The following is a 22550-nucleotide window of genomic DNA, read 5'->3' as shown; positions in this document are numbered from 1 at the left end:
CACACACACACACACACACACACTACTTAACACGCTCTCTCTCTCTGCTGGCTCTCCTGTCCGGTCTGCCTCGCCCAAACACTCGGACACAAGACGCTCATTCTTTGGGAGAAAGACATGCCGTGTTGTTCATGAAAAGCTGCAGAAATGTTCACCTTACAGGGAGGACTGGTAGGTGAAAGAGAGAGGACCAACTTTCACACTCACACTGGACCTACTGTTACTCTGCTCCCTCAGGTTCACCTCTCTCTCTCTCTGCACTGAGACTAATAGACATGCTCTTATTCACTCTTCTCTTATTAGTGTTATTAGTAGAAGATATTCAATTTAGTGTCTGGATTTAGTATTCAAGCGATCAATTTTCAGACAGCAGTGATTTCTCTGTGATAGGGAGGGAAAGCTCAGATAATGTTATTGTCTTACTGTTTGGTTCCATTCCACTTTGTTTCATTTGATTTGATTTTGATTTGATTGAAAATAAACTACACAGAATACTAAAAATCCTGAGGGATATAGGGCTGCATTTCATGTTAAGAAAAATGTTTCAAAATTCATTAAACAGCCTCAGAACACAGCTAACTTTAGCATTCATACTCTTCCTACCAAACCAGTCTCCCAGGTTTGTCCATTTTTTTGCTTTGATAAACTTTGTATGATCTGCACGTTTGCTGTTAATGCTTCTGTTTATGGCCTTTAAAGAAAGTGTGCCTTTATCGGATAGAAGAGCAGAGGAAGCGTTAGGAGGGGAGAGTGAGGGACAACATGCAGCAGAGAGCCAAGACAGATTCAGAACATAACATAACCACTGGGCCATCTGGTGTCCCTGTTTAGACTTTTTGAAACTTGCTTCTGTTGCGTTTGTTTGTTTGAATTCATTGTTTCTTGTTGTTAGGATACTGGCATTAAAGGGGCCTATCGCCCTGCTGTCGTAGGCCTGACATACTTCCATCAATGTTGGTTATTCAGCATGTCTGCCCTCGTCAGCCACCAAACATCTTCATTGTGAAACCAAAAAAATTATTTCTTGACTACACGATGGTTTATTCACCATGAAAACTGTTTTTACTGTTATTTAGCTGTGGTGGAAGTGTAGCTCATATTGTTACAACTCTGACTAACATGAGACAATTAAATGACCATAACTTGTTTCCTTGATATAAAAGCAACCACATAGGTTTACTTGATAACAGTCTTTATGCAGGATAAAATGCATCCAACTTAAAGAGGGATTGTGAAAAGTGTTCCCCTAAAGTTCTGTTTCTCTATAAATATCTGTTCGTTCCTCTCAGACTAAACATGTTATGTGGGTTTTACTCGCCTCTCCATCACTGAACCCAGCTGAAAGCACAACATGCATCTGTGCTCATGGCTGAACCTTCTGATCTGGAAAAGCTTCATGCTGAATTATATGACACCCTTCACATGCCTCAGATTCCTGAATGACTGGGTGGGATTTATCCTGATTTATACGAAGAACACTCAGTCAGTTTAAATCTCACAGCTGGGCTGCTGCAGAGAAAAAAATCCCCCATTAAAACAAGCTGAGGAGCAAAAAATGTAACCTTTATCTACATATCCACATGAAAATGTGATGGTGGTGGTCAGTGTACGAAACCTCTGCAGACACTGCAAGAGTCAAAGAATAAAGCTGCAGTTATGCATCAGTGTGGGTTGAGCAGAGAGTTCATCACTACTGAGATTTCAGCCTTAGCACTCCCTCTTTTGCTCATTGTCAGTTTTGGAAACAACCTCTGCTATCTCCAAGCATGACCACCTACTCACATACTGCTCAGCAATGTCCCAACACCTCTCCCCTCAACTGTGGAAAGTCAGCTTGAAACAGTCAAAGTGTATGTCTTTTATCAAAGTTAACCCTTTATTGGGCAAGTGACTATATTTGGACATTTCCGTACACATTACATATGGCCAGCCTTCTGCACCTCAGCAAGGTCAAGAAGCATGTGATCCTCACTCAGCCAATCAGAAGAGATCACCCTACATCACTGATCCTGCTATTGTGGCATTTGAATCAAATATGGTAATTTTGTCAATATTTATTTTTCTAAATGAAATTAGACAATTTTGAAAAATGTTTTAACAGAAATAAAGTTCTGTTATGTCCCCCAATAACACTTTTAGGTTGAATTTTTGAATTTCAAAGCATTTCACTGAGTGCTCTATAAAGGGTTAATATTCTCATACTGACTAACACAACTAGAAAATGTGGTTGTGGGTCGATTTACTCTTGAAAATAAACACTTCACAGTTTCTGTTTGGGGCTTTGACAGTGAATTGGAAACATAAATTCATAAATGTGAAGTGGAAAGCTGGCAAGAAAACAAAAAAAAAGTTTCACAAAGCACGTACAATAAATGCACAAAATAACTTTAAAAATGGTCTATGTTTTCACAGCTGGACATATAACTAGTGAACCGCTTGCTAACTTGTTTGTCCATTGTCTGGTACGGAGGTATATGACATAAGTCAACAAACAGAAGGAAGTCCACAAGTAGCTTAAAGGAGCCTAGCATCCCTGCAGTAGCAGAGCCTGACAGACTTCCATCAATAAATAGATTTTTCCAGGTACTACTAAGTCAAACACGAAATATCCTAACCAAAGCTATAAGCATAGCCTGACCACGAGAGGAGCAACACAGGTCATAATAAATATGACATGATTAAGAAACAGGTTTCAAATAACAAGTTAAAAGCACACAACAATTAAAATGTGCAAAATGCTCTTCGCAGACAAAGAGCAGAAAATGTGATCATAGATTACAATTCAAAAACACAGGTCCTGGAGTGCTGGTGGCTCTGTGAGTGTGCACGTCCCATATACAGTATGGAGGTACTTGTACTTTTCTGCATGTCAATCTCCAGTATCTCTCCCTTATTTGCAACTCTAGCCACTATCCCGTCTCTCCATTAAAGGCACAAAAAGCCTTTAAAAAATCTTTAAGGACACACGCCCTTTCCAATGGTCCCTAGTTTTGTTTTTGTTTTTTTCAAAGGTTTGAAGCAAAGTGAAGTCTGCATGCACATGGAAAAAGTTCCATGTAAAGGGGTCAGCAAAACGAAACACTCTTTTTGCAGAGCTCAATTTGAATGGAGAAACAAACTATAGAAAAACAGCACAGGAACACAAGGCACAGTGACTTCTTGTTCTTTGAAGGTAATTAAGAAAGAACTAAACAAAGAAGAGTTTATCTAAATATGGCTCAGCCAGTGTGTATACCCGTTTACCTTCGAGGATGGCCAATCAGATTTCCCATTCAGGTCACTGTGATGAGTAAGGCTTCTACAACCAGCAACAAATCTCAAGGCACAGTGATAGACGGTGTCCAGTGATGAAAGACAGTACAAAGCCAGGTTTTAGAATATTCATGAATTCATGAATATCAGTCATTTCATTGCGGGACCATTTTTTTAAAAATTCGGGAGCAGGCCAGGCTCCAAACATTTAATACTAATAATGATAATACCAAGGCCAGTTCTGACTCTGAGTTCCTCAGATAAACCAATGATATTCAGTGCAGGGCCTGGATTAGGTTACAAATTCAGAGTTAAAGTAAAAGAAGGATAAAACCTTTCTTTTTCATATTAATTGTTGGTTCAGGATCATTCATTGGCACATGTTTGGACTTCATGCGTTGTGAGCTTAGCTGTTTCTTAGTCTTTGCTTCAAAACAAGGTTTTATGAACCGCTGCCATCACATTTTCAGAGAGAAGCAACGAGTGCATATTTAGTTTTCTTCTACATTTTCTTTTAAGCATTTGTCTGAATAAAAGCAGCAGACATGCAGAAGCAGACGTGCAGTAGCAGTCATAGTGTGTGTTCCAGCCTCCAGGTAAACATAAACCACAAAGGGTTAAAGGTACATTTCTCCTTTATGTGAACACACACACAAACACACACAAACACACCCTCACACTTAGCATAAACAGACGTCTGAGACAGTAAAAGCTCTCACTCCTTTTATCTTTAATGAAAAGCATATTTGGTTTTGGCTCCCTCCTCCCCTGTAGCACCGGCACCCACGCAGCCATTCAAATCCTCACTCCTTTATAGAAACATACAGCATGGTGCTGCAGGGCTGAGCGGAGGGAAGCGCTCATTATGAACATCAAAGGCCTCGATGGGCGCTGACTTGATCCTCTGAGATGATTGGAGACTCTCACTATAAGGAAACAAAAAGCTCGGACGTCTTTGCGCGGGATGAAAATTCAATCACAAAGCGATGAAGGGTCTGCAGAGGGGGCGGAATGTAAAGATTTAAAGGAAATGGGTCATCATTTTTGGGTGGTGGATCACACTCCCACATGTGGCCCCTGCAGCCCGGGGCCTGATACTGTAGGAAGCTGCTGCTCTGTTGTGGGCCCACAATGCACCACCAGAGAAACCTTTTATTGAACACTATCGCCAAGTGACGACGCATTTCCACAAAGTCTTTTATTTGGTTTATTTCTCCCTAACACAAAGACTTTAGATGTCAGTCTTAATGTCATGCTCCATCTCTCAGCGTTGAATTGTTGTTCCCGTTCTCCACAATGGCCAGCTGTGGTTTTCTATGGACGGATGTCTGTGAGTGCTGTTTCTCTGAGGGATTACTGAGTGTTTAGCTGCAGGCATCATTTCTTTATGTGGAGACTGAGAGCAAGGAAACATGCAGAGCAACATTGCCATCTAGTGTTGCTCCTGCAAACGGCCTCAACACTACATGCAGCATCTGTATGCCTGATGCCAGGATGGAGCCTTATGAAGCATGTGGCTCTCTTTCTATTTCAACAGGAAAATAGATTTTAACTTCATGATGACACCTGATGGTTTGTTGAACGCTGGCAGTGAGCTTAATGACTGTCCAGACCAGAGCGTAATTTATTAAACAGTAAATGAGATTGTTTACCTTTTTTTCCCTCGCAGAGTAATGTGCCAAATCATCGTTGAGAGAGTAGTGGATGAACTTGACAGGCTACTTGGGATTTACAAAGAAAACTGGTCTCCTCGCCACGCAGTCCACCATAATCTCCCCAGTGGGGGAAAAAAAACAAACAACCTTGACTCCTATTGACAATCAATCATCAAAGTAACTAGATGTTTCATCAGTTTGTTTCTCACCATCTTTCTCTACTTTTTTCAAAATCCATGCCTTTCACTCTCATTTCACCTCAACTAAACTCCTTCTTCTACTCTGATGTGTTTTTTTTTTTTTGACAGATTGTAATCCCAATTTTCAATTTAACTTCCTGTCCTCTTTGACCTTTTAACACCTGACTGCTCCAGTTAACCAACTGTCAAATACAATAGGCTCCATCTGCTGGTCAGAGTGAATCAGGCAACAAATACTTATATCTACAGTATCTACAAAGTCCTTTAGGTTTGATGGTGGTAAATAAAGTCAGGTGAAGCCCTAAAGTCCTCAGTTTGTTCTGAGCTGACAGAGAAAGGTGAGTTCTGTAATGTATTTAAGGTCTTCAACCAGTCCAGTTGCTCTTGGATCAAGCTTTGAACACAGTATATTGTGTCTTCACTCGTCATCGTTATTGACTGTATATGAAAACGGACAACATATTGCCACCTCCTCCCAATGAACAAAAATGAAGCCAAAATACGCCCACAACATGTGCTGACATATCCGATTATAGAGTTGACATTTACAGCCAGAGCTGCACACTAGACTTTGCCACAGTATAGATGCCACACCCCTTTGGCTAACCAGAAACTGATTTAATTAACCAAACAAATGTCAAAGCTTCTTCATGTGGGTACAGTCCACAGCAGAACAGATCATTGTGTCTCTTTGAAGCAGACAATCACAGCTCTGAAGCAAACACATCTGAGCCTCAATGGTCAACAGAGCTGTCAATGAACACATGGATGCAAACCAGCGGGATAAGAACAAACAATGATGATTGAAATCATCATAGACAAAAAATATTTGAGGTGTACTTTCATTTTATAATTTGATCCATGTTCCATCTATTGACATGGAGGAGGTGGAGCTAAATAACTATATTTCAGCCAATCAGCAGGGGGGAGCTCTCAATATTTTAGCATCACTTTTTGGAAGCTGTCTTGTCATCTGTCTTTTTTTTACTGTCTGTCTGTATATATGATCATTCATCCTCTGTGCTCATATTGAATCAGGATCTCAGAATCAGGGCTACTCTGAAATATGGGTGAAGGGCGAAACAACAAACCAAAGCTACAGTAGTCTGTAGATCTACAGCAGAAAGTGAGGAGGCCAGTGGGAAACAAACCCAAAAAAAGACCCACATATTTCAGCTTCACTTCAGATGACCACCTGTGGGCGTTTTACACACTGATATTAAGTAGAGAGACTGTGTTGAGAAACCCCTAAAAAATGAACTTACTCTATTTATCATGATCAACTTTAATAAAGTGGACATGGATGTGTGACAGAGAAAGGCCTTTCGTTAAATACAGAGTGACAGACAGAATGTAACAGCACAGTGTGAAGATCCGATTTGAGGTCAGCGAACTGCTGCTGTTTGAACTAAAGAAATGTCACACGCACACACAGAATTCATCCAATATCCTACAGGTATCATCTGAATCTGCAAGGTGAGACAGCACTCTGTGTGTGTTTTTGCTCATGAAAGGTTTAAGTTAAAGGGCGTACAGAGGGCTTAACTTTGTTACGGCTCTTTTTCAGAACCGTAATCTGTAAAGGGCTTTTGTTACTACTGCTGATGGACGTGCAGCCATTCCACCTCGAGTTGTAACCGATGCACACTATCCCGCTTTCAAATGGCAAACTGCAAGTGCCATGTGTGAATGTGTTTGTCTCTCAGTTCTCGTCAAATAATATCTAGGGCTGTAACAATTCACTCAAAACGCGACACGATTTATGATTAACGATTTAAAACGAGATGATTTTTGATGAAAACACTGATGCACCTCCTAATCTCTTTGGCTCTTGGACTTGTTTGGGCTACAAACCCGCTTGCTAGTGTGTTTTGGCCATGCTTGTTACAACCAACCGCCTCTGCCCTACAGCTGCTGACGCTCACAATATTACTACAATTTATTTTTCAGAGTACCTGTGTGAACCTTGACACCTTAGAATCGATTCCGAACTGCCTCACGATTAATCTTCATATCCCGAATAATATCTCATTACACTTATTTTTATGCCACAGTCACTTGAAAACTTATCTGTAGGTAAAAATTCCAAATTATTGCTTCATTTATTTTGTTTTTAATTGACTTGTTTTTGCTCTTCATCTGTTCACAGAAGTGCACAAACACATGACTATAAAACAAACAAGGGGCCCATTTGAAACATTATTTAAAAGATAATCAGGGATATAACTACAGAGCTATGATGGGAAACCTACATTCCTCCCACCCCCGGACTTTGTATCAAACTTCTCGGGAAAAGCGTCACCTCTCAGAGGAGCAGCTGACACTAACAGGTGAGAGTGTAAAAGACAGTATAATACACACAGCTCAGTCTCGTTCCCTCCTGCGGGCACATGAACAGTAGTTAACTGCCTTTAGTTACTCTCACTCGCTTCCTGCTGTGACCCCTGCAGGCTGTTTTACCTCCTGCAGTCTCCAAACTAAACAAACTGACAGCATCAAAGAGAAGAAAAAACAGCACCTAGTAAGATTTTCACAAGAAGTCGGGGTGAGCCGAGGTGTGAACACAGAAGGTTAAATTCAGGAAAATTCACCACAAGCGAGCTTTATGTTAATTGATATAGTAAACATGACCAATATAACCATAGTATTAATTTAGAGGCTAGGAACTCAAAGTCATCATATTGTCCGCAGCATCCTTTTTACCTCACTGGAGTATAGGACTGTCCTACCCTTGAGTTTCTTATGGTCACATGACTGTGTGGACACTACCTGTGGGAGCTCCGTGCATGTAATCAAACGTTTTCTGTCACCATGTTCATCTCTGCTCCTTTGTTGATATTGTGAATATATTGTCAGATTCTGTTTCCTCGTCCGCTCATTCCCGACGTTCTTTTTACGACTCGTCCTTCATTTAAGGAGATATAGGTGAGATTTTTTTTTCCATGTGTGAAAACACCCAACAGTTTAAAAGTGTCCTCCAGCTTCAACTGCACACTGCTCAAATACACAGAATATATAACATATTCATTTCATTCTTTAGAATAGGTAGCATACTGCTTAGGAAGTTAAAACAACCTCTCTGGAAAAAAATGTATTCATTCTCCAAATTAAGCAGTAAGCATCTTATTAATTATCTCTGTATTTGATTTTAATAAACACATTTGTCCTCAATGTTATTTAACTCGATTTTCTTTTATTTACTTTCCTTGTGTCTATGTTTGACAATTGTATGTTTGTTCATGGAAAACTGCAAAATAAAGTTAAAAAAAAAAAGCATAAACAAAATACCTACCCCCCACCCCTCAAGGCTCGTAAATAGAAATAAAATCAAATAAACAGAAAAATACAAGAGCAAATACAAAAATAGTCAGACAGGGACCTCTCATCATATGTTGAGTGGATCGATACTTCAAGCACGTTACAAAGTATTTTTAATTATCCAGTGTTAAGTATGTTATTGAAAGGGAAAACCTTCTACAAGTTCTACAAAGGGACTCCAGGTCAAGGTGAAGTTTCTGTGGGCTTTACATATCTTATATCTCAGTTTCTCCAAAGGTAGAAAAGATAGTACATCCATCATCCACTGCAGGAACAACGGGGCTGAATTTGATTTCCAATTAAGAAGTATGAGTCTGCGTGCGAGCAGGGAGGCCAATGCCAAAGCATTTGCTTGTAAATGTGATATTTTGTGACCTGGGGGTGACATGCCAAAGATGGCTGTGTGATAGTCTGGTGTTATGGTCTGACCGCAGATTTTGGAAAATACATCAAATACTCGATTATACTTTTTGGGATCAGACTTTCTTACACTGTTTTTTTTTCTGTCCAACAAAAAAAAAGTGGGGCAGACACATTTTGACTCCCAGATTTGTACTTACTTGGATCTTTATGATAGAGGTTTGAAATAAAAAAAACAAGTTACACAACTTTTTCTACAACATGACACATAGACCTGAATGTCTTTCAATTTAAAGTCTCTTCACAGGAGTTTTTTCTTCAATAAAAAAAGACAGAACTCCTGCACACACAAAACATGTTGACACACTAAAGGAGCATTTTCCTACCTTGAATCGCACTTTCTTGAGCATCATCTTTGCCTCCAGGTGAGTAGACGGGACAAAAATCAGACACTATCAAACTTTTTCAACTCCACATTCCATTCAGGGAAAAAAAACGGGCGTCCGGTGAGTCTTTCCTTTTTGCTCCTAATCCAGTCAAAACATCCGAGCTGAGTCAGTGTATGCTGTTCAGTGTGAGGTCTGTGTGTTTAACCAGAGACAACAGTGTGTGTGCCCGGCTCTCCCCTCTCCCTCTCCCTCCTCTGAGACCCTTACAAAGCTGATCAGCCGGCTCATTCATCCAGAAAACAGACACACCCTCTTTTTATGACTGGATGGCTGCTATTAACAACCCCACCTCCTGCAACAAAAACACCCCCGACAGCCCAAATATGGCTGCTGTTAAGCTCTCTTCAACTCACCCCTCTGACCCTTCAAAGCCCCTTTAACCCCCCCCACCCCCCCATCCCCCCTTCTCACACTCTTCATCTCCCAGCATTCACCCATCTGTTTAGATGAATCTCAGCATCTGACTCTTCTTGTCCTGTCTCACCAGCCGTCTGGGTGAGAACAAGACATCATTTACACTCTGATGAGTCCAAAACCATCCCTGAAGTCTCAGAAGATGATCATTATTATCTTGTGCAAATTGCAGTGTTGATAACTCCACTTACCATTGTTTACCATCATTTGTCATGATATTACAGTATTAGGTTTTCAAAATGTTTGGTACTTGTACTCGATACAATATCCATGTTTGTTTATGTCTGATAGTACTGAGGCGTCAAAAAAACATATTCAGTCATATTGCCTTTAGAAGTGAGAGAAGGGGAGCAGTGGGTGTTATAAATTCTGGTCTGTGACAACCTTTTTGCCAGCAACTTGCTGTTTTTAAAGCATGACTATTGTTTATAATTAATTATTTTCAAAATAAGAGACGCCTTTTGATCTTGTTAAAATGCACTTTTACAGAAGGCATTCAAAGACAGATGTCAAAAAAAGGTATTCGATAGAAAAAGATTTTAAAAAAGGTTTTTTAGTTTTGGGGGAAACAAAAGATGACAATACTTGTGTAGGGCTTTGGCAGAGCTTCCCTGTTCCTCCTCACACAAAAGAGCAGATAGCGGTCCTGGGTTGATGCCCTTCTACGGCCCTGTCCCACTCTCCTCGCCTGGTATCTCCTCCATGTTCAAACTCTAAAATCATGTCTCCCACAGTGCGGGGAGACACAACAAGCCTGTGACCACATGTATAAGGAGCTGGACTCACGGTGAACCATGACTGGGCTGCAGGTTATCGCCTCATATATCCCGTTTCTTGTGATTTACTGGATAATTTGAGCAAAACATTTATACCATTTACTTTTGTTGATATTTGATATTTGTTTTAATCAAATAGTTACAAAGTTTGACTGAAGAGAATCACAAAGCACAAAGTCTGGAAGTCCAGGGTGAATGTCACACATGAGTCATGAAGAGGAAGAAGCTATGACTCACGGCTCCATGTTGGACTCTTTAAAGCTGATACAGGTGAAAGGGGTTTCACATGAGCAAACAGGTGGAGAGCTTAGACACGACTGGGTTTAGTCATCACTTGAGATAGTGGCATGATCCCAGTCTCTTCACTCACAGACTCTAAAGTGCACTCCTGCATAGTGTGTTCAGTTCTGTCTCACTGTCAATTCATCAAATGTGTGTGACGTCTTGGATGCAGACACTATAACACAAATTTTTACACTTTCTGTGAGTCTGCATATCTGCAAAGTGTCTTTAAAACAGTGGTGGAGCCACTGGGGTGGCCAAACTGGGAAGAAGTAGCAACCTTTGGTTGTGAAAAAATGTACACCCATGTGGAAGAACAAAAACCTGCAGTTCCTTCAGTGTCCACTGGAGGCTGGCTTTAAAAGCCCAAAAGTCAGATACACACCCATGTTAAAATGCTTGAGGTCGGCCCGCCTCAGCCTTACCCTAGACAGCATTATCATCACAACATGCTGACTGCCATCGATGGTCTTTCAAACATTGTATACATCCAGGTTAATTATAGAATAGAGCTGGGTCCCATATCAATCAATATGCTTCGATATGGATTTAATAATACGTAAGAAGACGGGTACAAACTAAGATAACTCATCACGGCACAGTCACTGAGTCAAACATGTATTTTATTGTTGCATTATTCTTTAATAAACAAAGAATGACACATTACAATAAGCAGAAGTATGGCAGTGCCCACACTGAAGTGAGGCATCATTACAATGGAAAACAATCCATCTCAGAATTTCCCTGAATCAATATTGAATTGGGGAAAAAACATTTCAAATGCATTGGATGGATATGCAGGGATGGCTATTGATGCTATTTAGTGAAATATTGTATGGGGACATATTAACCTGCTCTGCTTCTTTTTTGTCACCGAGGGGTTTTCAAATATCAATTATCTTATAAAAATATTAGTGTTTCTAAGTTTTCCTTATTTAGTATTCGAGTTATCACAATCCTCCCAGATTTTTGAAACCACAAACTGGAGGTTGTGTCGGGATAAGAACCAGGAGACGGCAGATCTTTTCCAATTACGTTACCTTTTTTAGTCAAATTTCGAGGTTGAATCCTATCAGATAGCTTTAATGTTGTTGTTGCTAAATGAATAAAAAAAAATGACTGAGCCAGACTTACATTTTCAATAATACATTTTATTCCATTAAAGATTCTTCTTTTCTAATTGTACACTGGAATGTTAAGATTCCCCTTCAGAAAATGTGTTAAAAATGCTCAAATCTAGTCATTTTCAACCCCGCGTCCACACAACCATTGCTAAATTGAAATCTGGGGAGTACAAATGAGAAAAAAAAAAAAAAACAAGAACATGAAAGACGAATGTTACATGTTGAATAATGATGTACGGTGAGAATGTAAGTAAAGGATGACTGGTTGGATGAACAGAGTTTTACTGCATGATCCCTGCTCTGCTCTGCGGTCGGTGTGTGTGTGTGTGTTGCAAACACATTTTCTCCCTCCTCAGATCTAAATTGCGTCTTGTGGGATGTCAGATTAGGGGCTTGGCTGTTGTTTCTGGGCTGCGTTCAAAGTATTTTGTGCTCTGACAGATCTGAGGGCTGATCCTTCTGACTTAAATGGACCAGCGAAAAGCACAAGGTGAGGAGTGGCTGCAATGGTGTTAGAGAAAAACAGATCCCAAGTCCGATGGTGTCACGTAAGGACTTGTGGGTAACTCTGCAAAAGTCCTGCTCGTTACTTTCACAACTTCAATACCCAGATGAGTGGTGAAAATAAAACAAATGATACTTCGAAGAGTAAAAAACACAAAAGATAAAGAGGACAGATATCGCTGATGCTAACCGCAGACAAAACAGAGCAAGATATTCATTCAAAATTCCTCAGGGAGAGAGAAAAAGATATCGATAATCGAATCACAATGGATTAAAGAGGCCTTCAATGATTGACACAGCTATAATTCTGCACTCATGGACAAGAGAATCTGAAATTAAAGAACGTAAGCAAGAACCCCTATTAAAGATTTATCAATGAAGTATGAAGAGGAGGAGGTTGTGGAGGATGCTAATCTATCAGCGCTCATCACATCGTAGCCTCAGGATGAAGACGACCGCTGCCGTCATCCTCTACTCACTCTGAAGTCCTCTCAACAGTTCTGCTCAGCCAACACAACCGCATCAGTGTGGGGGTTTCTTTTTGTGAGTGTGTCTGTGTGTGTATTTGTTGGTTTGTCCTCCTCAATTTACTCTATATATAGATGATGCTCTCTCATACAAACATATAAATACACCACCGCTGCCCTGTTCCGCCACGGGAGGAGGCGAAGTCCTGTCGATGTACGCAGTCTCTGAAATAGTATACAGGGTGGGCAGGCAAGAAAATCTTCGATCTCTCTCTGTAGCGTAGATTAGGACTTTTTCCCCGTTGGTGATTTTTTTTTCTGCTGATTTTGTCGTTTTCTCTGAACATCTTCTTTTTTTTTTTTCTTTCTTTTTTTTTTACAGGATTTCATATTTGTCGACAAGAAAGGAGGTTTCTGAAGAGAATCTAACGGAGCCATCGCCCTCTACGTGAGTCACTTTGGTAACCTGGAAAACAAATGAAACGGCACGTTAGGTACACAGGTTGGACTGTCAAAGGACAAAAAGAGGAGGACAGACACACAAACAGTACACAGCTACACCAGGAGAAAAAGTCTTTTTTAAATTCAGAAAACGCTACGCTCATGTCTGTATGACCGAACAAAATACCAACAGACTAATCAGGTATTGATAAAGATTCCAATTACGTATTGAAACCTGTGACAGGACAGACTGGTCTGCAGCGACTCACCTGGATGTCGCAGTAGTTGCGTTTGGACACAAAGGACACGTTGATGGGGAAGAAGTCGTTGGGCTGCCCGGCCACGCTGAACTCCAGGCTGCCCGTCTTGTTGTTGGCATCGATGACGGGTAGGCACCACTCAAGGACGTTTCGCCTGCTGTCGTGTTTGTACTCTCCATCCAGATCGCCGATCACAGGCGCTCCAACGCCAGACCTGCAGAGAGGAGCGACAAGACGTCAGCACAAACACACACACAGTTTAATATTTCCAGTGACATCTAGGCTACAAGCTAAGGTCATGATGATCTCTGCTTTAACCTGCTGTTTGGCTCCTGCTCATTTAAATAGATTCAGAAATACTGCAGCATTTCTGAAGCCTGTGCACACGCAGCCTGTGAATGGTTTAGTCTGACATCCAATCAGGCAGCACAGTCCATGAAGAAGCAATGATGGGTTTTTTTTATTGTTCTTACAAAATCTTCATTTTAATTGAATGTAGTGGTCACATGGTAGTTTCAATGACAGCCACAGATTGTCCAGTAACCATAGCGACAGGACACAAAGAGAGGAGGCTTTGATGCTGACGGATCCCTCTGAGCATATATACAAAAGTAACAGCGACCTCATGTCCAGTTACACAGCTCTGTTTTTCTCATTTTGACGGATCCAGTGACTTAAAAGCCGGCTCCAGCGCTCGATACAAAGACACGAGGATGTTCTGTTCCATTGTCTCGCTGGCTGTTAACAGTGTCACGTATATTTACAACAGTACAGAAGTCTGCTCATGAACACAAACACATTAACATGGCTCAGGGCTCTCAATTTTGAGATCGGTTTCAACACAAACAATGGCATGAAAAGCTGGGAATGAAAATCCATCCATCTGCTTTTATTGTGCAGAATCACATCTCTGATGGATACATCTTTGTCTGATGATAGCGGATGGGTTCTGGTGTTACATTATGACAGCTGACGCTTGCTGAAACGTTGATGGGCAGTAATAAAAGGACTACAAATGGTTTGTATGGTTTTCTACAATCCAGGTTTCTGGAACCAGTCAGACTCTGTCCACAGAGAAATGTGTTGAGGGGGGATTCACATGTACTTACGGTACAGGGATGCTGATCACCACATCGTTGAGTTCGAGGCTCTCCTCCTGCAGCTCATATTCAATGTTGACATCACAGCCACTGCCGCTCTCTGAAGGCCAGCAGTTTACTGTGGCAGGAAAAAAAGACAGTGTTATTACTGTGTAATTACCACCTGATAATCCTTATGATGCTAGTGTTTCAGCACTTACTGGTTAGAGGTATGAGGGCCTCGTCTGTGGTCTGTAGTCTCCACTTCAGCACGCCGACGTCGTTGTTGAGAGGGAAGGACTTCTCTGGGTTCTTCAGACCGATCACTGAATCCGCTGTGAACAACTTCTTGTCAACGTTGGGATGTGTCTGAGAGAACGAGACAGAAACACAGCATCTTAAACTCAGAGACACGATGTGTTGGCGCTTACAGACAATGTTGCTTATTTAAAAATACAGAAAGGGGGGGGGTAGATTTTAGGGTTATATTTTTTGTTGCATGTGTTTCGGGGTGTTTGTTCCCTGTTCAGTTTCTCTCTGATGTGGGAGTGTGTCTTAATCTACTCCACTCCCATGTCTTCTTTTATTCATTTCAAGTATCCCATTTAATTTATACAGTCATCATTTTAGGGGCCGCAGTGCCCCAGTGGTTGAGGTCATCTCCAAACTGGAAGGTCAGGGGTTTAACCTCCGACTCCCACAGTCACAAGGCCATGCGTTCTTGGGCAAGACACTTAACTCCGAATTTCTCCTTCTTCTTCCTCCTCTCTCTCTCTCTCTAATCTTTGTTATGATTCATATGTTGTGTTTTTGTCTGGTGCTTGAGGTGGGAAGGGAGGAGATATATTGGAGGAATTCTGCCCCCCTCATCGCCATTATTCTTTGCTTATTTGTATACTTTGTGTGTCATGACAATCTATGGAAGAGAGATGATTCAATCTTTTCCCCCTTTTGTCTGCGGTCTTCATCTCTCTTTTTAAAACATCAATAAAAAAGTAAACACAAACAAAGGTTAACTGTACATATGTGGGGGGTTTTCTAAATCTTTGCTCACAGAGATGACATTCTTTTAAACCCCATTAGAGAATCTCATGACATTTTCCGAGACAGAAGTTACAGTATGGGAGTATGTGTACCTGCAGCTGGAGTCCTTTGTTGTCATTATTGTTGATTATGAGGCGGATGCGTCCGTTCTTATCGTCTGTGACCCTGAGCGTCACCAGACCGAGCACCTCCATGTTCTGTAGGCCGCCGTCACGACCGCAAGTCAGCGAAATCTTCTCCTCCACACGCAGGTGTACGCTGCAAGGGAATCCAAACAGTGAAGACTCAAAATGAACAGACACTTAGGCAGCTGACACATGCACTCACAAAGTACGGTTCAATTTAAAAAAAACTTGATTTGCAATTCAGTGCTTAAAGAAGGGAAAAAAAAGGTTTAGCAGCTACGCTACATGGAACAAGTGTTTCTCACTAAACTTAAGGCTGGTTCACACGGCAGGATTTTAAAATTGTCGGCCGATTTCCCAAACTTGAGAGACCACACACACGGCAATAAATAATCTGAGGTTTTACAGTTTCGGTCGTACAGTGTGTGGTGTGCGGCCACACGGCAACAGCAACACACCACACACGAACCGATTTCACTGTCGAACGTCCCCCGATCAGACGGGAAATCTCGCAAAACCTCTCGAGATCAAACGTGATTCCAGAGTCAACAAACGGACAAAGAGGATGTAACAGGGATCGTTTGTGCTGTTTTTATCTGAAAAACACGTTTTAAAAAGAGGCGTCGGTCAAAGGAGTGGAGACAACGGGAGCATGAACTGTACTTGCTTCATGTTGACATGGAGGTGAGTAGTTTTTTTTGCTACCGGCCAAAACAATCCAACATGTTGAATATCCCCGATTTGAGATCGGAGCGGTCCCGACATTCTTCCGACCACACGAGAGCGGTCTGAACACACCACACACGGCAGGATGATCTTATAAGATTATCTTATGATGATCGGGGCGTCCTTAAGATTATCGGAAGGGGAGAATCGGGGCCAAAATCGGCGCAATTATCCTGTCGTGTGAACCAGGCTTTAGACATCACCAAGGCCTTCATAAAAACAACACATAATAAATGATGATTGGTCCGTACCTCTCCACGTTGACTGGGGGTGGTAGAGCTTTGGATACATCGGAGCCTCTCTTTCCTGAGGAGGACATGATGGTTTCACCTTCAGACTTGAGCTTGTCCACAAAGTTGTCCACCTCTTTCCCTTTCGCGCCCAGTTTCAGGGCCTTACTGGGTCCGCTTGGTCTGAAAAGAAACAAAAAACAACATCTTTCAAATAAAACAAATACTTGTACCAACAAATGAGGTTTATTTACATTTCTTCGACTTTCTTCTTCTACTCTTAAATGAAATCACTGAATAATTACCTCACTGATCAATAATATACACTCATTTGTGCCTTTAAAAATTCTGATGTACTTTTCTGTCTCTTGTGAAATCTTTATTCATCAGACACATTTTCACACAATGACAGAATTTACTGTAATACAAACAAACGTGGACTTTAATAGTGATGTGTGTCTGCAATATCAGAGCCCTGCACTTCTAAGAATGGCAATGAGATACATGAGAAAGATTACTGAGGGGGACATCATCCCCTCCCTCCGTTTCTTGCTGCCTGTAGCCATCTCTGACGGAAGCATTTTAAATAAAGTCACTAAAAAAACCCGAACTCAACAGTTCCATTCTGATAGCACAGCAGGTGAGCCTCGAGTGGGAAGGTTTGTTACGACGCCAAAAAACAAGAGAGAGCAGTAATGAGCAACGAGCTGCATCAAACTATTAAACTACAGCATGAGAAGGTTCACATGAAGCATTTAAAGAGAGAAGTAACAACACTGTCTCTCCCATCACCTGCAGAGCACAAAGACACTCCTCGCAACATCTCGGCTTCTAGAGCGGAGGACGTGTGAGAGTCTTAATCAGAACGGGCTGTTCTGTCTCTGTGCAGCCTGTTGCTGAGGAACACTTCAATGGAAAATTACTAAAAATAACTAAAATACTACCTAAAATTTCAGCTCAGAAAATCCCAAATTTCTGATTAAAATCCAAAAGATTGTATCCGTTTCTGGGGGGGGGGGTCATACCTGACTGGAGCAGGTGTGATCTTGGGCTTCTCAGGCTCGACGATGGTGTCTGTGATGATAGACCCTGAGGAGACGCTGGTCATGCCCCCGCTGCCGAAGCCGCCAAAAGCTGGAACCTTCTTTCCAGAGCGCTCGGCGTCTCTCCGAGCCTGCTGCAGCTCTTTGGCCTTCCTCCTCATCTCAGCCTTGGCCTCTCTTTCCTGAGTCTGTATTTTTTTTTAAAACAACAGGAAGACATTTAAGGTGACAAGGCTAACGCACTGAGTGGCATAAAGCTAACTAATGCAGTCAAAGGAGATTGTTTTTTTATGAATGACACTGCTGTTCGAAACATTGAAGTCACATTCCTGCTGCTAAGTCTCGCCAAAAAGCATCTAACAAACCAGACGGATACAAGAGAATGATCTCACCTCTCTGACGGCACGGAAAACCTTCTCCTCGTGGGAGTCCATCTCTGTGAAGGTTCGAATCTGAGCCAAGTTCACGTTCTCTCTGTAGCCCAGCGCCACGATCTCATCGAAGGCGAAGATCAGGTCAAAACAGTGCTCCGATATCTCGCTCTCTTCTAGGACACGACAGTATTCTGGGATCTGGCAGAGTAGAGGAGAGGCAGACGATCAGCCCAGAGCAAATATTGATATCTTTGAAAAAGTCTGAGTAAGACAGGAACTCTGAGGAAAGTGGCTTAAAGTCGTGTCATGGTGAATATGCTGAGCTGATCCGGAAATGAGATTGTTAAATCACCGTTTGTTTCTGCTGTTTGCTTGCTACTTAAATATGTCAAAGAAGTGAACCTTCAACAATCACTTTCATAACAGAGCATTAAGTTGAATGCTCTCATATAGATTTGAGAGTCCGGGTGACACTGAACTGATTGTAACCGTTCTTTTAATTATGCTGCTTTTTATATGTATTGTATGTATGTGCAAGCAATCTGTTATTTAAGTTATTATACGAGTCCACATCAAATGTATAAATTGTACAACAAGTAAATCATGCCAGCATGTGGAGAGCTGAAGGCTGGTAATGCTAGCACTGCTAGCGTTAGCCACAAAACACCTTTGAAACTGCAATGTGCTTTAATCCGGCTCGGTCTGAGAGGGTAACACAGCTCATCATGAAAATGAATGTAGAAGACATACTTCAGTGTTGTTCTTTGTCTTTAGACGAGTCTGAATGTAAATTTCTATTTCACTGAGTGTGAAAAGACATCACACTGAGGGCACCCAATCCTTTCCTGAGCGGAGACAAAAACAGAGAGTCAGCTCCAGGATTCCTCACCACACGAGAGAAGAGTCTGAGAGTCTCCAGGTCCTCCAGGATGTTGCTGTTCTTGGTGGTGATGAGGACCATGTAGAGTTTCTCCAGCGGCTGGTACACATAGCGAACACTGTCTGTTTCCACGAAGGTGTGCTGCTTGCCCGTGTTCATCAGTTTAGGGAACGCAGCCAGCAGACCTTCGATGCGCGTCCGAGTCATTTCGACAAACTGCCGTGATACGATGGCCTTGCCAGCCTTGGTGCACACCGCCGCTGCCAACAGCACCTACAAATAAAGAAGAGACAGGAAGTTGTTAAATTGCACCCTGTTTTGAAGGTCTCTCAGGATGAGGATCAAGTTGAAACTGTCTTCCTGCGTGAGGATATCTATCTCAATCAGTAACGTCAACAACCTGCAGTTTCCGTGCAGCTCTGTCGCTATTTCATCTCTGTTTGCACTCCTACGAGCAACAGTAGCGTAGTTGAGCTCTCATGCAGCACAGAGCCGTAGCTTGGTCACTCTTTAAATTTAATGTAAGACTCTTCCCATCAAAAGAGTACTCAACAAGGTTTATTGACAGAACAATAGCCCCCTTTTCTGTAAATGTACCAGTATGACCTCCTCAGGAAAAAGTAGCGCTGCCCGACTACTGCTCGGTCATCTATCTATCTATCTAGCTATCTATCTATCCATCTATCTATCCATCCATCTATCTCTCATCATGCAATCAGCTGTCACTACACAATGGATGGGGATTCATTTTTAATGGTTGCACTCTGTGTGATAGTGGCTGCTGTACGCGCGTGTCAGCATGGTATATTGGTCACACCGTTGTATAAGACGCAGCCAACTTTTAAGATAACAAAACAGGTGCTAAAACTTCATTTTATACAACAGATTTATTAGTAAATAACAGTCATGTGCTCTATAGATCATTTCAGTTTCCAAGTCCGCTGTTTGTTTTTTGTGTGCGGGCAATGCCCATTATTTTATTCTTTATATTGCTGCGCTCAAAGCGCTCAGCTGAAAATAGTTCCATCTATCAGAACACAGCTGTGCTTCAATGTCATTTCTCCTTTAACAACATCAAAATCAAAAAGGTTCTGATCTTCTTAAATCTAATTTGTTCAACAACAACAACAGAGAAGAAACTCTGATTCATTACCAGGACATGATTCAGTGACCTTGTTTTCATGTTTCTTGGTGGAATTAATTGGTATAAAAGCAAATATTAAATATTAGGAGCAACTTAGAACAGACAGGAGTGTCACTACTGAGGGAAGTGGCAGTGCAGAGAGACCGACTTTTGTAGCCTAGCAACAGTAAGTGCAGGTGAGCAGGGTACTGATTTTGAGGTTGTGTAGTGCCCTGATTCCTGTGCAGGCTTTAATAAAATGTCCCTATGAATCTGCTTGCTGTCACTATTATTTGGTGGGGGGGCAACATCTAAAAGCGAGGGTCACAAGTTCAAGTCCTACATATACTGGTCTTTTAGTGGAAAGGTTCCTGTTCACAGGAGGCCAGGACTCCAGTCGCTGTGCAGCCCCATCACCCTGAGAGCTCTCCATTAAAGCCGGGTTATGTGTAACATGTCTCACAATAACTTTACTGTCGGATTTAATGTCTCTCTGAATTAATGAAGTTTATAAAATGTAGTTTTCGGTATGTTTAAGTGTAAACGTCCTAAAACGTAATGTCAGCATTATTGACATATCAACATTAGACATGGTGAAAAATGACTTGCTGTGCAGACAAAGGTCAGAATAGGAGCATGAAATAAAAGCACGACCTCCATTTCTTTAGAGTACTGATGACCTGACGCCCTTTGAAGCCAAACACATACGTGTAAACTGGTCTTCATAACTCATCCACCACCGACTCATCCAGGAGAAATCATGACCCAAATGTTTATAATTTTTAACCTGTCAGATGTATTTACTCAAAGATTGTACAGATTGGACTTGAGACGATACATAATGTGACGGAGGCAAAGAACTAAAGAAAACAAGTTTAAAATACGCTTCACAGGCTGGAGAACTGCTGGTCTAAACAACGTCCTGTATAGTTGTGTTTAAATCCTTGTGGCTTACTGGTCAATGTATCGGTCCTTATATATTAAAAAAAAACCCATGAGACAAATCTCAGTATACAAAGTCCTGGGCATGGCTGCAAATATCTAAATTGTATGGCTTGTGTTTTCATTTGGTTCAGAAGCTTGAAGGTGTATGAAGATGTATGTCCACAGTGACTTTGAACATTTAACAGGATCAGTGAGTCTGGGACAGGAACACCTGAGCTTGATTGCTCAGGGTTAACTTGTCGTTGTTAAGACAACTCATCTTCTGCTAACAAACACTGAAAATAATCATGGAAAGCATCCAGATGTTCCCTCTCTTTCTGCTAACTACAGACACATCATCATCGCTGTACACGAAGAGAAACATGTTATATTGCATTTTAATATGTCAGAAAGGTAACATTTAATGGCCTTTATGCAAGTATAACTTTAAACTATAATTAGTTTTCTGATTAATGGAAACATTTCTTAGTCGTAGGAGTTCAGATTTTCATCAAATTTTCTCTAAATGTGAATATTTAAATGAGGTTTTAAAAAGCCCTGCAGGTACAATAATAGATCATTTAAATAAGCAGGCCTGTTTGGTATTGTTACAGCAGACTTAGTGTTACTGTAGGCTTCCCTAACTGGATGAAGGAAGTGCATTGATTCCACGTTGACAAAGTTAGAAATGAAAGACAGTCGATGTGCAACCTAATACAGAGAAACTACTTTTATAGTTGGCATTGACAATCAAAAAAAACAATATGCCGTGATGATAATAAAACATGTATGCACGACAGCCGTTCAGTGTTGCCTTGCTCGTGACAGTTTTGACAGCAGGTAACGTTAGCTCGGATCAGGAGCTAATGCTAGCGCTAGCTAAGTGAACGTCAGCAATGTCTGCTCTCTCATCTGCCACTTAACTCTCTTAAAATGTCAGTGTGAATAATAAACACACGATTGGATGTGTACATGATGTTCGCAACTTCACAAAATATTAACACTGACAGTTGGATGACAAATGTTATTTTCAAATTTCGATCTTGAATAAGCTAGCCGACTGGCTCTTAGCTTAGCAACTTTCCAGGTTAGCCTCTGTTATTATAACTGCTAGGCCCAATTAAAGCCAAAATAAATGTGAACGTTTTCAACCTTCACTCACCATTTTGGTCTCTTTCTAGTTTACAACGATCTTCCGTATCCCGTTGTTTCTTGCTGTAGTGCTTTGGAGTCACTCTCAGGTTGCTCGGTGCGGACAAACAGCCGATCCCGAGTTGTGTGATTGTTAGCTGTTAGCAGAGCAGAGCCACGTCTCCACCGGAAGTGCAGCACTGGATCCGCCCACCGTGGAAACTGATGACGTGGGCGCCAACATGGCGGCCTTGTTTGCACCATAGACTGTTTGCACAGACAATTTGTATCCTTATTTTTAATTAAATTAATCTTAAAATGCTAACTATATATATAAACTTCCATGTACTTCTTCTTTTACTACATTTC

General features: G+C 41.4%; 1 protein-coding gene and 1 long non-coding RNA gene across 2 annotated transcripts; one reads left to right on the top strand and one right to left on the bottom strand.

The window, feature by feature from the left end:
* Positions 1 to 11338: 11338 nt before the first annotated feature.
* On the top strand, positions 11339 to 12029 carry LOC306830926. The gene is made up of 2 exons (XR_013780030.1): positions 11339 to 11741; positions 11783 to 12029. It is a non-coding gene; the product is annotated as an uncharacterized lncRNA (long non-coding RNA).
* LOC306830925 (coatomer subunit delta) lies at positions 11837 to 22409 on the bottom strand. Its single transcript, XM_079354707.1, has 10 exons — positions 22213 to 22409; positions 19013 to 19276; positions 18142 to 18321; positions 17732 to 17937; positions 16728 to 16889; positions 15718 to 15883; positions 14803 to 14950; positions 14612 to 14720; positions 13512 to 13716; positions 11837 to 13267 (listed from the first exon to the last, which is right to left on the bottom strand). The coding sequence occupies exons 1-10, from the start codon at positions 22213 to 22215 to the stop codon at positions 13178 to 13180; spliced, it is 1533 nt and encodes a 510-aa protein (XP_079210833.1). The 5' UTR covers positions 22216 to 22409; the 3' UTR covers positions 11837 to 13177.
* Between the last annotated feature and the right edge of the window lie 141 nt (positions 22410 to 22550).

The sequence above is a fragment of the Symphodus melops genome, assembly GCF_947650265.1.
Source record: "Symphodus melops genome assembly, chromosome: 10".
NCBI lineage: Eukaryota > Metazoa > Chordata > Actinopteri > Labriformes > Labridae > Symphodus > Symphodus melops.
Note: the sequence above shows the minus strand (reverse complement) of the source record. Positions and strands in the feature narration are given on the sequence as shown.